Source organism: Bacillus rossius, chromosome 17, assembly GCF_032445375.1.
Source record: "Bacillus rossius redtenbacheri isolate Brsri chromosome 17, Brsri_v3, whole genome shotgun sequence".
NCBI lineage: Eukaryota > Metazoa > Arthropoda > Insecta > Phasmatodea > Bacillidae > Bacillus > Bacillus rossius.
The window spans coordinates 16,013,169-16,028,510 of record NC_086344.1 but is presented as its reverse complement, the minus strand read 5'-3'; the positions used below and the strand labels follow the sequence as shown (position 1 = coordinate 16,028,510).

The window sequence follows — 15,342 nt, the reverse complement described above, 5'->3', positions numbered from 1 at the left end:
TGACCACTTGTTTCCTTGATGCACGGATTCGTGGCAATGTATGAAGACGTTCCTTGTGTCCATAACAAGCGAGGTGCCTTGGCATTTGCTCAGGCATGACAGTGAGATATATCAGTCTGTGGTCAGAGCGAGATAAGCGAGCGAAGAACTCATGCCAACATCGTTTACATAACACTTATATAACTGCACTCACCGGGATGAGAGTACATGCTTGGAACTGCCATCCATTTTGTGGTGCAACCAACATCTACTATATAAACGAGCTGTAAAGCTCTCAGAAGCTCAACCTTCCATTACAGAACGATAGTCTATCTCTGAAGGGAAGGAACAAGCAGGTAAGAGAACTTGGTCATTTTTTCAACTTGCATTGGCCACTTGACTATTTCCTCTGTTGGCAAGACACTTAAGGCCGATATTCCAAGACACAAAAATAAGGGTTTAGGTGTTGGGTATGCAACACCTTTTCCCTAAACATATTCCTAGTGCACGATAGGACACGGGCAACAGATTTTGGTGTCCTATCAGTTGCAGTTATGTTGCCCAAATTACGCGCATGCTCAGAGCTCACTTTTTTTCGTCGATTTCGTCCAGATGGCTGAACCATATCTGGCGCCATTAACTCGTACATGGTCATTTTTGTGATCATCAGGAGATGTACCAAGCGTGTTGATGTGCCAAATTAAACTTTATAAAAGCGAAACTATCCTGGAATACATTTTGTATACTTTAACGTTTCTAAAAACAAATAATCGCAACTTTAAAAGTTCTTGAGAAAATTAAATTTACCCCATTTAATTCACACGATAGTGCTGCTATCTGTAGGATATTTGGCGCAGCAAATGTATCGATGGTTGCCAAACGTCCGCCAGAATGCGTTGAAATCAGTTTCTGGCCTTGCGCAGGGCACAGTTTATTAAAATGGTTGCTTTTTCATTACATAACAGGGATTGGGTTAAAGGGCACGTTCTGTAATACGGTCCGCGATTTAAGTTACGGTTGTATCCCAACAAGGTAGTGCTTATTCGCTACCTTACTCGAATGTCTTGGAATACCGCTCTTAACTCCAGTTCTACTCCTGTTACTGCGCAGTATTACCTGCACTGCATCTCTTCACCATTGTACACCAGTTAATATAGTTTTGCACTTCCTGCAAACCATTGTGTGCAAACAATCAGCTAATATGTTGCTAAAACAAATATACAAATTAATACGTCTCAAAGTTTTCTATATGTACAACTGTTGCATCACAGCACAAACAGTGGGCTGACAACAACGAGACAGTTGTAAAGGTGGGTTTACGACTAAGAAACAAGAATTATGAATTAAGAATTAGTCATATACTTAACATATGACTATGTATACTAGTGGGATGGTTTATGATTGTCGTGTAGGAATTTTGACGGTTTTGTGCGAACCATATGATGACTTAAGACCTAACAGATATATATATAGATATATATATATATAAATTAAGGGAAGCACCTATTAGAGCACAGTAGAAAAGGAAATACTAAATTACTAGCATAATGTTAATAAATGATAAAAATACTGATAAAACATTGCAAGAAAAAAAACTCTTATTAAAATGTTTATTTTGTTTTAAGATTTCGGAAATTGATTATTCTAATGTGTTTCTGGTTAACTTTTGCTATTATACTACATTAATAATAATTATTTATGGTTTATGAATATATTTTCTTACTGGAAAGCAAGTTTGGTGGCTTGAAATGGATGATGGATTAGCATTACATGATCTAGTAGCCTATTAATATATTAAAGTTAAATATCCTCGATTATGAATTGTGTACGGATTCTAGGTTATGAGGTTAAATGTTACCATTTTTAAGTCAAATCGTAGCCATAGGTTTGTTTGACTCGAGGTCTATTTTTGACCTGTCAACTCTCGGGGCGCCCTTTTCCGGAAGCAGCATGGCGGATGGTCGTTCTACTCGCGGGGGCAAGTTGCTCTCAGGTCACTCAGGTCATGCTCTCGATGCTCCTCCTCTCGATGAAGAGTTGCGAGGGCAAGTCGTCTGCTGGTTGTTTTGGCGCGACTTTGACGATGGAGTCAATATGTTATCAAGCTACATTTGGTGATGACGGTAATATTTTAATAGATGACGACATTGAAGCGGAAAAACATTTCAATATAACTTATTCGGCGTCCTTTATTTAACAATCAAAAGATTTGCAATCGTTTCCTAGTACAGGTTAGCTAATACATAACAGGCGGTTTAAAGTCAAAAAGCAATATTTATATTTTTTACCTTCATCAAGCTCTCTCATAATTTGTAGTCTAATATATGGTAATATATGGTATTCATCTTCAGATGAATTTTCGTTTCCAAACAAATTTCTCACGATGTCTGCTATATTTTCCGCCATCATTGTTTTACAACAAATAGCGTTTTCTTCGTGTATTAAAAGTTACCGACTCTTATTGCCCTCAGGTCAACTTGCTCCCAACTCTTTCAAGTCCCGAGGAGCACGAGATACCTTGAGTCAAACAAACCTCATGTGTCCATTATTTCAATTAGGTACATACATACATAACCAATTCCACCATGTGTGTGAATATTGTACTAGCGTCACTGAATTAGATTTGTCGTCTCAGATAAACTTTTCTAAACGAGCAAAAAAGAACGAGTAAAGAGGAACAACATCGGATCGAATAGTGTGGCGGAAATTTCACGGATTCTTTTGGCACCATCAGTCTAATCTTCACAATCCTATATACACTCTGCACAAATATGCTTTCCTATATTGGCTGATTACTTTCTGCAGACACTCCCTTTCTGTGGAGTAGGTCTACGTGATTCAGCCAGTCTACTGCTAGCTAGTTGCTGACTGGCTCACAGTCGTAGAGGGCAGTTTCGAGGGAATTGTGAGCCAATCATCAAAGAAAGGCAAAGTCATTCGTGTTTTCACTCTACCTTGCGACCGAATAATCCGAGTGATTTCCACATTTCTACACGTAGACCTACTATCGTGAATTTTAGCCTGATGTAAAAATATCAGTGACATTTCCGTGTCTCCAGTTATTCGGTAAACAAAGAAGACTTAGATCATGGAGAAAATTCTTTAAGTGGAATACTACATAAACAACAACACAGAGTCGAGACAAATTACAAAGCCAAAGACGAAAGAACATGAACAGCATTGACATGCTATATACCTAATCGAATCAGTAAATACAGCACAAACTAACACAGTGACAGATACACACGCGCATGCGCAGAATGTCAGCGCAGACGAGCGCAGAAAGTTTACTTGAACGAGAAACTTTTGACGTTTCGGAAGATGGCGAGTGTTTCTATCTTCAGTCCGACATTCATCTTCGAGTCAGAAACCCACAACTGCAAATAACCCCTTGGAGAATCGAAACCCTCGTGAGTTTTTTTTTTTGTTGTTTTAAAACAGGGAACAATGTGTAGAGACCGGAAAAATTCGCGGATTCATTTCACGATATGATAGAATCCAAACAACTGTACCTTAAAATTGCTTCTCTGATTGGCTCACAGTTTATCTGAAGGACTTTGAGCCAATGAAAAAAAATTCAACCAAATAAGTATCGATTCGCAAGCGTCCCAGTTGACAGGTGACACGAGTCAGTAGCCAATGAGCAGGTGGCATTTGCCCGAGTGTGTAGGGGATGGTGGGGTCCATCCTGGAGGTCATCCAAAGTGCGAATTTTTCCAGTCTCTAGCAATGTGTGTTGTGTGTGTGTTGACATATGACAGTACTCCTCGTGTGCTGTCTAGTTGCGATGGCATTGGCTAGTGTGCTGGTTCCTCTTCTGCTATTGGCTGCGGCGAGGCCCGTGGTCTGGGCGCAAGTGTCTGTCGCCGGCAGCTGTCCCCAGCACCAGGTCGTCCACAACTTCAACTTCAAATTGGTATCTATCTATTGCTTACAAGTCTTTCAGTACTCGCCAGCGATGTGCAACATCTAACCTCGGTAATGAGCAAAATTCACGTGTTTTCATGTTGCACATACACTTATAATTAGAGACCTGTAAAATTCGCGAATTCATTTCGCGATAGGATAGTCCATATAATTTTGACATTATTTTGCTTCAGTGATTTGGGCCACAGTTTATCTGAAGGACTCTGGGCCAATGAGAAATCTTTAACAGAAGAATTAGCGAATCACGATCATTCCAGTCAACAGGTGTTACGAGTCGGTAACCAATCAGCAGATGTAATTTGCACGAGTGCATCGAGGATCATGGAGTCTATCCTTTAGGGATTTGAAATCGCAAATTTTACAGGTCTCTACTTATAATACGCATTGGCGTAGCTGTGTTCATAAAGTTGGGGGGGGGGGGGGGGACAAATAATGATTTTGATGTCATGTAAACCCATTCCTCCACCGGAAAATTTTGATTTAAAAGTGCAAAATAGCGCTTTTTAAGCAGTTTTTGTATTTAACCATTGGATACATCGATGTTAAAATTATTATTGTTTCCTTAAGATAAAATTTGAGATTGAAGAAATTACAAATAAAGTTGGGCAGAATAATATTATAAAATAAAAATATCACGGTCTAGAAAGTTGGGGGGGGACAGTCCCCTCCACCCAAAAAGTTCAGGGGGACACGTCCCCCCTGTCCTCCCCGGTTCCTACGCCCCTGATAATACGTAACTTAAACACAAAATGTAATGTAGAATTCTTAAAAAAAAAATAATGCCGAGTGGTGATAAATATATGAAAATTGTGTTTTAAACTACATTTTTTTGACGCCAATCACTAAGAGACCGGAAAAATTCGCAGATTCATTTCGCGATAGTCTGAAATTCATACATGTATACCTTTAAGCTGCTTTTGCTATTGGCTCACTTTTCGTCTGGGTGACTCTGGCCCAATGAGAAACCCTCAACCGAAGAAGTAACGAATCATGGGCAATGCCAGTTGAGACGACTCACGAGTCGGCAGCCAACGAACTGGCGTTATTTTCCCGAGTGTACAGAGGACTGTGTAGAGTATCCTGGAGGTCATCGAAACCGCAAATTTTTCAGGTCCCTACCAATCACACATAGATTCCGCATTCGCCACTATAACTCGCTGTCGGATCAACTACGTTGACTATCAAATCATTCTATTTTCAGGGCAAAAGGTTCAACTATAAATGAAACGGCTCCGATAAAAGCGAAAACGAATTGAAATAATAATGAACCTCTACTTTGGTTCTGATTTTCAATAATAACATTTAAAAAAAGTAATTTCATTAGATCTTGCCCATCCTGTTAAAAGTCAACACTGTAAACAGTCAACACTGTGAGGCTTCCATTTGTATTTGTGAACTTTGGTTCACGCCGTCCGCCTCAGATGGCAGCACCGTGATTACACACTTCCGTTCCACGCAAATTTCGTGCCATTCCCGAATTTACTCGAGAAGCCTAAGATGTCCATCAAGTTCTGCCTCTGCCCGAACACGCCCGAATATTCACCTTCGGCCAACCTCGGGATTTGTTTTATTTTTGCGCAGGTAAAAATGAATTCAAATATTAAAAGTGGTCGGTTAGGTTAGCTACATTAGAAAACTTTAAAACACTATGGACGATTAGTTAGGTTAGTATAGCTACATTAATAAACCGGAGGTTGGCCGAAGGTGAATATTCGGGCGTGTTCGGGCAGGGACAGAACTTGATGTACATCTTGGGCTTCCCAATTTACTCTCGCCGAAAAAGGCGCGCACAGAAAGCAAAGATGTTACACATGGATAGTAACGTAACAGGAACGGCAACTGTACTTGGTGGCACTGCGTGCACGTGCGGCTGGACGGCGTGTGGTGTGTTGCAGTACCTGGGCAAGTGGTACGAGTACCAGAAGCTCAACTTCAGCAAGGCGACGGGCGTCTGCAACACCGCCGAGTACTATGTCGGCCAGACGGGCGGCGTCGTAGTCCGCAACACAGAGTACGACCCGCGGTGAGACACCAGCACTGAGCAAACAACACGAGAGCGTAAATGTAGCAGCTAATATGCAGTACCTAATACTAGCAAAAAAATATATACACAGTTAAAGCAGCAGATAATACGCAGTAAAAGTAGCACATGATACTTAGTAAAAATTAAAAGCAGCAGATAATGCGCGGTAAAAGCAGCAGATAATACGCAGTACAAGTAGCAAAAAAATACATGGTTAAAGCAGCAGATAATACGGAGTAAAAGTAGCACATGATACCAGTAAAACCAGCAGATAATGCGCGGTAAAAGCAGAAGATAATACGCAGTAAAAGTAGCACATGCTATTCAGTAAAAGTAGCAGATAATGCGCGGTAAAAGCAACAGATAATACGCAGTAAAAGTAGCAAACAAAATACACGGTAAAAGCAGCAGATAATACACAGTAAAAGTAGCACATAATACTCAGTAAAAGCAGCAGATAATGCGCGGTAAAAGAAGCAGGTAATACGCAGTAAAAACAGCAGATAATAAATACACAGTAAAACTATCAAATTGAATTTTTGAAATTTTTAAATGAAAATTCTTTGTCACTTTAAAATCTCAGGAAATAGTAGTATTTCAGTACTACTCTAACATTTACACATACAATTTTTAAGTTATAATTTTGTTTGAGAAAAAACTGGACATTTTTTATTTTGTTTACTTTTATTTAATTGTTTTAATATGTCGGTTCTCAAAGTCAATTGTTTGATTTCGTCAAGACGTTAATAAATGCACGAAACAAACATGTCAAGTTCGGATGAAAGACATACTTGCACATGTGCAAACTGGTTTGAAATACAGACTGTACCTGGGAACACAATTCCTACCGTTTCTGTGTATGACGGCTGTTGTAATATGGAGGAAATACACTGATGTTGCCTACTAAGGATTACAATAATATGTCCGAAAATATATCTTTGGAACCTTATGTAGCTGAATTGGTGTCATTTTCTAATTCTGTTTTCGCGCGCATGTTTTTTTTACGTCAATACGTCTTTAAAATTGCTTCCATAGTGGAAGGCAATTTAAAAAAAAAAAACGAATGATAACAAAATCGGGGGATACAGTTTGGTGTTGCAGCTACATATCTATCATCTCCATCCCAAAATTTAATTACACCACTGGACAGCTAAAGGATCAAAGAATTCGTTACACCAAGTGAGGACTGTGACGCATAGCGCGCGGTAGAGTGGGAAGCGCCGCCATTTTGAGGTCATTTATGCTGCATTTCGAGATTTTATATTAAGTATAACTTTTGACTCGGAGAAGCTACGATGTTCCATCGAGTTTCAATCGTCAGCTCTCGTCAAAATCTATCGATTGCTTATATAAAACTTTAGTGTAAAATAGTTACAGTGAATATATGGCATTAAAATAAAAAATAGCATATTTTATATTTTGTGTAGAAAATATTTGCTGTTACCTACATGTATTCACGTACAACACCCAATCGTGTCCAAGACACAGCCACACCCCATTATTTTTTTTTCCTTTTAAATTCCGGAAGGGACTAGTTCACAAGAGTGCTCGAACGCTGTTCCAGAACTGGAGAAAAGAACGAAGTGGTGGGTTCGGCTCGACTGAACAGCACCGCCGGAGAGGGCAAGTTGATGACGTCCTTCCCCGTCTCAGGTCAGCCTGCCCTCATCTCTCTTCACAGCTGCTCAGACTGTTTGCTTAGTGAAGCCCTTCCGTCCACTGCGAGCAAGGAAAGACTCCGTCCCCGACACTCTGTGGGCGGTCAAATAAAAATAAACAACAGCAACAGCGTTAAACAACCCCATAACAGTAAAGTGGGGGAATATTCAGTTGAACGATTACAAAGGCCATGGGAAAGGGTTTATATTGATATTTTTGGACCTTTACCTCGCTCTGTTTCGGGAAATAATTGCCTTTTGATTTTGGTAGACGGCTTCACAAGGTTTTGTTTGCTGCTAACTTTAAGACACATGAAAGCGCAACATATTGTGAAATCCTTACAGGAGTGAGTGTGGGGTAAGTTTGGAGGGCGGAGCAAATTGTGACAGATAATGCTAGTTATTTTGTAGGAAAAATATTCAATACCATGTGCTTGAATTGGGGCATAAAACACCTCACTACAAGTTCGTACTATCCTAATCCAAATTTAGTCGAGCGCTTGAATAAGAATGTTAAGACAGCCCTGACTATATTTCATCAGCGTGAGCAAAGGACGTGGGACAGTAAAATACCTCTTTTGAATATGGGTTTCAATATGACTCTACATAGTGGCACTAAGTTTATGCCAGCAGAACTTTTATTGTGCAGGAGCATCCCACATCCCCTCTTGAATTGCTGGGGGGGTCGAAGCGGACTGTTTGAAGGTCAGTAGTCCTATAGGCTGTTAGAAGGTAGATGGAAAGAAACCGCTGAGAATTTGGAAAAATACCGTCGGAAAATAAGTAAACAATATAATAAAGATAGGAAACCCAATCCATATGTGATAGGAGATGAAGTTCTATGTCGAGAGTTTGCTCAAAGTAATAAAGCTACTTTCAAATCAGCTAAACTAGAAAAAAGTTTTGGGGGCCCTTATACCATACTTAAGTTTTTGGGACCAGTAACGGTGCTGCTGCAGGAAGGAGATAATGTTAGTAGAGTACGCAAAGCACACATTAGCCATTTGAAACCATATGTAAGGAGAATGTAAAGTGACTAATTTAGCTGCCTTTTATTTAGGCTACTAGTTAAGTGTTTTCAGTATTAGCGGCAAGTTTGTATCCCTTAGTATTTCTTTGGACTGACCTACTTTGTTTACTTGCAGTTAGTTAACTTATTTGTGAAAGCCAATGTTTCTGTCTTTTGTTCTATCTTGTGATTCTTATAGTGTTTTTGAGTATTTTCCTGTGATCATGTTCTGATTTTACACAAGTTGATTGCTGTAAAGATAAACTTTGTTTCTTTTTGCTTAGGATGATTGCCATTGAGCTCAGTTTTTTTCTGCCGGGGAGATTGTGGCCGGTGCGGCTACTTAGGCTTATTTATAATTTAAATTTTAAATTCTTGGTAAATCTCCTGTTTAAATTATTAAATTGTATTTCTTATTTAATTTTCATATCCAGGCCGCGGAGTGCCACCCACTACCTCTTGTCGTGAAATAAGAGTTTGTGTGTGGATGTCTGTGATACTGGGTTACCGTCTAAGGTTTTATTTAAAATTTGTTTCTTTGGCGGGATCACGGGAGGAACTTGAACCCACGTGCTCGGGAACTCGACTTCACGCACCTTCTTCCAGAATCATCCTTCTGTTTCCTGTAACCAACCTGCTTGTAATTAATGCATGAAATTTTGCATCCCGCATGTCAATGCCCAGGGTTTTCCTTGTGTCTATGCAGGTTTTACCTGGGCCCAACATAGCTAATTTTTAATCTAGAATAGTCAGTGAGGGAAGTTAGTCATGGCTAAAACGTTGCCATGGCTTACCAATGCCCCTCCTAGCACATGATGCATGCTACCTCTCCTGCATGGTTCACAACCTGCATGCTTAGAGCGTATGGGCTTTGGCCTGAGATGCACTTAGAGTCTTCCCTACCCAGACCTCTCCCAAATACACTTAGTTATTAGTTAGGTTAGGGAAAAAAAACTTTTAATTTCCATTAACTAAGCAATAAGTAGTCAAGTAGTTTTGATAGTAGTTACAGGCCCACCCAACAGCACCACATTTCGCGCAAAACATGGTTTCAGTTTCCACTGAAAGTTTAGCACTTCTATATCTTACTCATTGTTCTATGATAGGTAGGCATGCGTGAAACTTCAACTAAACGAAATAATCGATGCTCTTTTAGGCATATTTCGAAGAAATACTACTTAGTGTAGCCATTACTATGGTGCGACTTCAGTAAAATTTTTATATAGTTTTTTGTTTCATGGTCCACAGACCCCAAAACCATAGTCAACTCAAGAGTTTATATATTTAGCATTTGACTTCGCCTGGAAATGTTCTATTTCATTTCATTTCAAGTTTCTGTTTTGATGTGAAGCATCGCGTTTGCTGCAAAGTTTCAAATCATTGGAAGCCCAAGATTAGCTCATGTAGAACCAAGTTGGTTGCTTAAAGAAATCAATAGAAAGCATGGTTATTTAATAATTTTTATTTAATGATATTATATATACGGCCAAATCGGTTAAAAACTTGGTCAAACATTACAAACGTTAAACGATTATTATTATTTTTACTTCAATCCTGTATTTTTTAAAATAAGCGTAATACCACTTTGCCAACAATATTCTCAATTCGATACGACTTTGCGAGTAATTTAAACATTCGATTTTATATTCGATTTGCATAAAAAATAATCTAGAATTCTCACAGGCCTACAATGGTTGGGCAATGTCAAAATAAGCAATATAAAAGAAAAGAAAAAAAAACATATGTGTCCGGGTTGCAAGCCTGCAAAGTTACAACTGCACACAGTATCGTGCCAACTTTAATTTCCCGAGCATCAGGCAGCACGCCATTGGCCGATAGCAGCGCCGTGGAGGTCAAATGCTCCAATTTCAGGCAGTCACCGGTTAACATACGAGAAGTTCGTTCTATTCGGTACACAGTATTTTTTTTGACGTGACAACGTCTAATAAATCGACGAACGCCGGCTGCACGCACGAAAAAGTGTCCCGTAACGCACATTGTCCCGTTACGCTGTGTCCCGTTACACTCATTGTACGCTTGCGCCGCATATATCCCTCTTCCACTCGATTGGAAAAACCATCGATTTGACTTTTTCGAGGCACATTAAACTTGAAACACTCCCATTCGTTTCCTACTTTTCCTATCATCGTCCTATCCTTAACAGAATAACACAGATTGGAAGAAGTTAAATAGCAAACATGTAGAAAAGTTATAGTTAAAATAATCTCTTCGTTAAAGTAATAAACATATTTGAATTAATGAGTGCAAATAAAAATACATTTATCAATTAAATTGTAGATTTCATTTCACTCCTTCTTTGTATCCATACAAAATAGTGATAATTCAATAAAAACGATTCAATTTTATTCATAAAAGTATGCAATAATTTCATCAATGTTTTGTTATGACGTTGTCACGTTAAACTATCGTCCGTAAACCTACTTTACAGACAACCAATTTTTTTAATTTTTGTAATTGGAACAGAAATATTCACATAAAATTGCACGAAATTCACATGAAAACATCTGTATCGCTACGAAATAGTGTTCGCAATAATACTGGGTTCGGATTCTTACCCGGCATTTTTGGCCAACCCCCTCCGACTGAGGATGGACTGGTTGTGTCGCAGGTAACGTCTGGCGCCCGTACTTGGTCCTCTCCACGGACTACGCCAACTACACCGTAGTGTGGTCTTGCCTAGATCTGGGCTCCACCAGCATGCGTAAGTACCCGCTTTACTCAAACGCGCTTTCGGAAATCCTTTGAAACTGTCTGCGCAACGTGAACACTTAACTAACACCCTTTTTTTTTTTGACGTGATAACGTCTTATAGTAAATCGATGAACGCCGGCTGCACGCACGAATAATTGTCACGTTCCGCCTGAGCCGAGCGTGCAAGAACCGGCCAACCTCCGTGCGAGAAAATCTTCTATAATATCAAACAGGTTAAATAAAATTTGCAAAAACTTTAAATAATATTTGAAAATTAAAAAGTATGCAATTATCCATCAATGTTTTCTTATGACGTTGTAACGTAAAATTATCGTCCGTAAACAGACATTACGGACAACCCCCCACTTTTTTTTTTTTGGATACTCTACATACATGGCACATACCATCAGCTGGGCACAAAGATGCCTCACGAATTATCACCGTATAGCTCAGGTCCATTCTACAATGGCGTGGAAACGGGAGACGGATCACGTAAACGTAGACGGATCTCACGGAACAGAGTTTCCACGACAGCACGCAGACGGAGACTGACCCGTACGGATCAGCTCGCCAATGCTCAACTATTGCATTTACGTTACTCTGTGCGACCAATAGAAGCCGAGTATTTGGCTGCGATGGTAGCCATTTAAGTTCATGTTCTAAATAAGTTAAAAATTGTTTAAAGTACAAGAATGTATAGTTTTCTATTGTTACCTTATAGTTTGATTTTATTATGAATGTAAATTCTCCCCGTGCTATTATCTCGAAGAACAATATATTGTTTAAATTAAATTAATACTTCATTACTTTGAAATGAAATCTCAGCAGTTTATATTTGTTACAATAGTGAAACGTTCCGGTATATATGTCTCCGTTTACGTGATCCAGCTCTGTTTCTGTGCCATTGTGTAACGGGCTTTACAAAAACTGTTAATCACCTAAAATTGTTTTTGCAAATACTGTTGACCAAACAAAAACCGGAACACAAGGGTACGTAGACCGTTTGCAGAAATTTCGAGAAGTTTCTCAAATCCAAGTTCAGTTACTTGACACGTTCTTTGAATGGTTCGTGCAATGGGGAATCACGATTTAATAAGATGTTTTGGACATACGTCATTACAGTTTTACACAGTCTGTCATGGAAAAAAAAAACTTCAAGAATGCAAAATAAGAGAACAAGCCTAAGCCAGCTGATGTCAGTGAAACTAAAACAGGGCATAACGGGCAACACGACGCCAGCAGAAACTAACACAGCACAATACAATAAGACAGCACAATAATTCTTTAAGAGGAATTTAGTCATGAATAAATAACAGCACATACGAACGCAGTGGGTTAACAACGACGAGACATTTTCAACAAGAACAGTAATTGCAGTCATACAACAGACCCTGTACAACGCAGCAAACACACGAACGTAAAAATATAAACAGGTATAATGGATAACACAACGACGACAGCACCGAAGAACACAATATGTTTCCTAAGACAAAACATTTACATTGTGCCCGATATGGGATTTCCTAAACTTTCATCCCCTATTAAACCCCCTTAGATAAATAATTTTGAAAAATATGTTCTTATTGCTCGCCTACGTTATATAAGGAACTCCTATGCAAAATTTCTTTCTTCTAACCTACCGATTTAAGCTGTGCGTTGTCTGTCAGTGTTAGAGTTTTACAAAGTATAGTTTGCAATCTTGAATTTTTACCAAGACAAACCGTGTAAAATAAAAAAAATTGATCGGACGGGGTCCACGCACGACAGAAGTAAAACTTCTTTCCTTTTAGGTATAGGTAGAGATAAATTATTTTCACTTTCGATCAAACTATCCACATAAAAATGAATGATAATGAATAAACTCGATTGCCTAATTCAATAACTTTCTTCCACACGAATAAGTTAATTGTAGGTTATTTGAATAAAATAAGAAATATGGCAGCGTCAATCTTCAGCCGTTACGAAAAATGAAAAGTAGACAAACACAAGCAGCATTACAAGAATTATGTATCATCACTGCTGCGTCATTTCTCTCTCTCCCCTGCTATCTCCTCTTCCGGCCGTTACAACCAGCATACAGCATGCTCCGCTACATACCTATTCCCCCCCTTGCCGTATTCCCATTCGACCGCTAGCGCATGCGTTGGAGTGGCGTCGCCGCTGACACACTCTCCAGCTCTACCGGTTCCCCCACCACGCACCTGACTATTCCCCTCGTGCGATCGGAATTTTCGTAATGCTCGAAGATTGTTGCCCCCTCAGTAAAGAAGTTTCACTTTAAAAAAATTGGTGTGGAAGAGAGATAGATGCGGCGTAAGCGTACAATGAGCGTAATGGGACACAGCATAACGGGACAATGTGCGTTATGGGACACTTTTTCGTGCGTGGAGCCGGCGTTCATCGATTTATTAGACGTTGGCACGTCAAAAAAGAAAAAAGAAAAAAAGAAGTTGCTTGACACAGGCAGTGGTAGAGCGTCATGCAAGCCAAGCATGTGTGTCCTGGGGCAGGGTTGAGTGTGTGAGGGTTGTGGGTGCCGCAGAGTTCTCGTGGGTGCTGACGCGCCAGAAGGAGCCCAGCGCTGGCGTGCTGTGGGCCGTGGACCAGGTGCTGCAGTCCCGGGGCCTCAGCAGCCTCCCGTACAACCGCACGCCGCAGAACTGCCACGGCAACTAGGGCCCCGTCGAAGACTCGCTTCCCAGTCCAAACACGACCTCGACACCACAACCAGTCGCGCAGTCCCAGGTATGCGTGCAGAAGAACGACAAAGACCTTTCCTTTCCTGCTCCGCCTTCCGTTAACATGTTAACACTCATGCATAACACAACACAGTGATGAAAAGCTTCTCATTTGTACAAAGACAAAATAAAATTTACTTAAAATAATGTTTGTTGTTTTGTTACTCAGTATATTTAACCTTTACTTAAGAAACGGAAAAGGAATTCCACTATTATTATTATTATTTTAGATGATAACCCAATTTTATTTTAATATTTTAATGTACACAGTTTAATTTTGAAGTGTAAACATTTTAGCTCTCAGTTTACGTCCATTCGTTGGATAAATTTCGTGAATGGAATGGAAGTCACATGAAACGAATAGATATAACCACTGAGCTGCTATTTGTGGAGGATAGTGCAAACCAAAGTTCACAAATACAAAGGGAAACCTGATTGTATTGATAGTTTAGAATTTAACAAGATGGGCAGTATTTTAATAAAAATCGCTTTGTCAAAATTCAGGTCCAAATCCAGGCTTTAGTATATTTTCAATTTTTTTTCTCGCTTTTATTGGAGCATTTCATTGTGAAATTTTAAAATTTCGATCTGCTAATGGAATGATTAGATAGTCTGTCAAACTCTCGTCTATGATGGTTCAAGTGCTCGTCACACATGTTGCTGTAGACAATTATGTCATCAATATAATTAAACACAAATTGAAATTTCAAATCACCTAAGACATGGTACAAGACTCGAGACAAAGCTTGGGAGCCAAAGGAAAGTTGGAGAAGTACATGATTATACACATGGTGGCTCCAGGGAGTAGAAAAGACAAACAAAAAAAAAATCTCTGCAGTCAGATTGAACGTGACACTGGTGGATAGAAAAAAATTGAGCATTCCCAGATTTTGGAAAGAGCTCTCTACTGTGGGCATCAGGAACAGGTCAAATATAATAAGCTAGTTGACGTGTGTAAGAATGCACCAATCTGAATTCACCCAGCTCCTTTCTCGCCATAAGGAAGGTCGGCATCCTGTACTCCGATGTAAATGGAGAAATAACTCCGTTATGCAACAAGAAGTCGATGATTGCACACATGATTTTAAGTTTAGGCAGAGGCTAGTGGTGGTGAGAAACCTTAACCAGAAAATCATCCAACATGGAATCCGTACGAGAGCAAGTTACACTTCCACAGATTCTTTGTTAACATATCTGCATACATTTCGATCATAACACTTAATTGAGCAGCCTCGATCTACCATCAGGAGAGTTCATAGAAAACAGACTGGCATTTGCACACAAAGGTATGGTCTT

The 15,342-nt window shown here is 39.5% G+C and overlaps 1 protein-coding gene across 2 annotated transcripts; it reads left to right on the top strand.

Annotated features, from left to right (window-relative positions):
• Positions 1-207: 207 nt before the first annotated feature.
• On the top strand, positions 208-14,193 carry LOC134540551 (lazarillo protein-like). Of its 2 annotated transcripts, none has more exons than XM_063383365.1 (6): positions 208-335; positions 3,762-3,895; positions 5,802-5,929; positions 7,494-7,582; positions 11,226-11,318; positions 13,851-14,193. In XM_063383365.1, exons 2-6 carry the CDS (start codon positions 3,767-3,769, stop codon positions 13,982-13,984), a joined length of 573 nt encoding a protein of 190 aa, XP_063239435.1. In that variant the 5' UTR covers positions 208-335; positions 3,762-3,766; the 3' UTR covers positions 13,985-14,193. The 2 variants fall into 2 exon arrangements, with proteins under 2 accessions (XP_063239435.1, XP_063239433.1); XM_063383363.1 differs by having other exon boundaries at positions 3,741-3,895.
• Positions 14,194-15,342: the final 1,149 nt, after the last annotated feature.

Excerpts from the sequence above, each read along its gene's own strand:
- LOC134540551 (XM_063383365.1), top strand. The coding sequence starts at position 3,767 with ATGGCATTGGCTAGTGTGCTGGTTCCTCTTCTGCTATTGGCTGCGGCG. Across the intron at positions 3,896-5,801 it reads ACAACTTCAACTTCAAATTG|TACCTGGGCAAGTGGTACGA; the intron begins GTATCTATCTAT and ends GGTGTGTTGCAG. Across the intron at positions 5,930-7,493 it reads AACACAGAGTACGACCCGCG|AACTGGAGAAAAGAACGAAG; the intron begins GTGAGACACCAG and ends ACGCTGTTCCAG.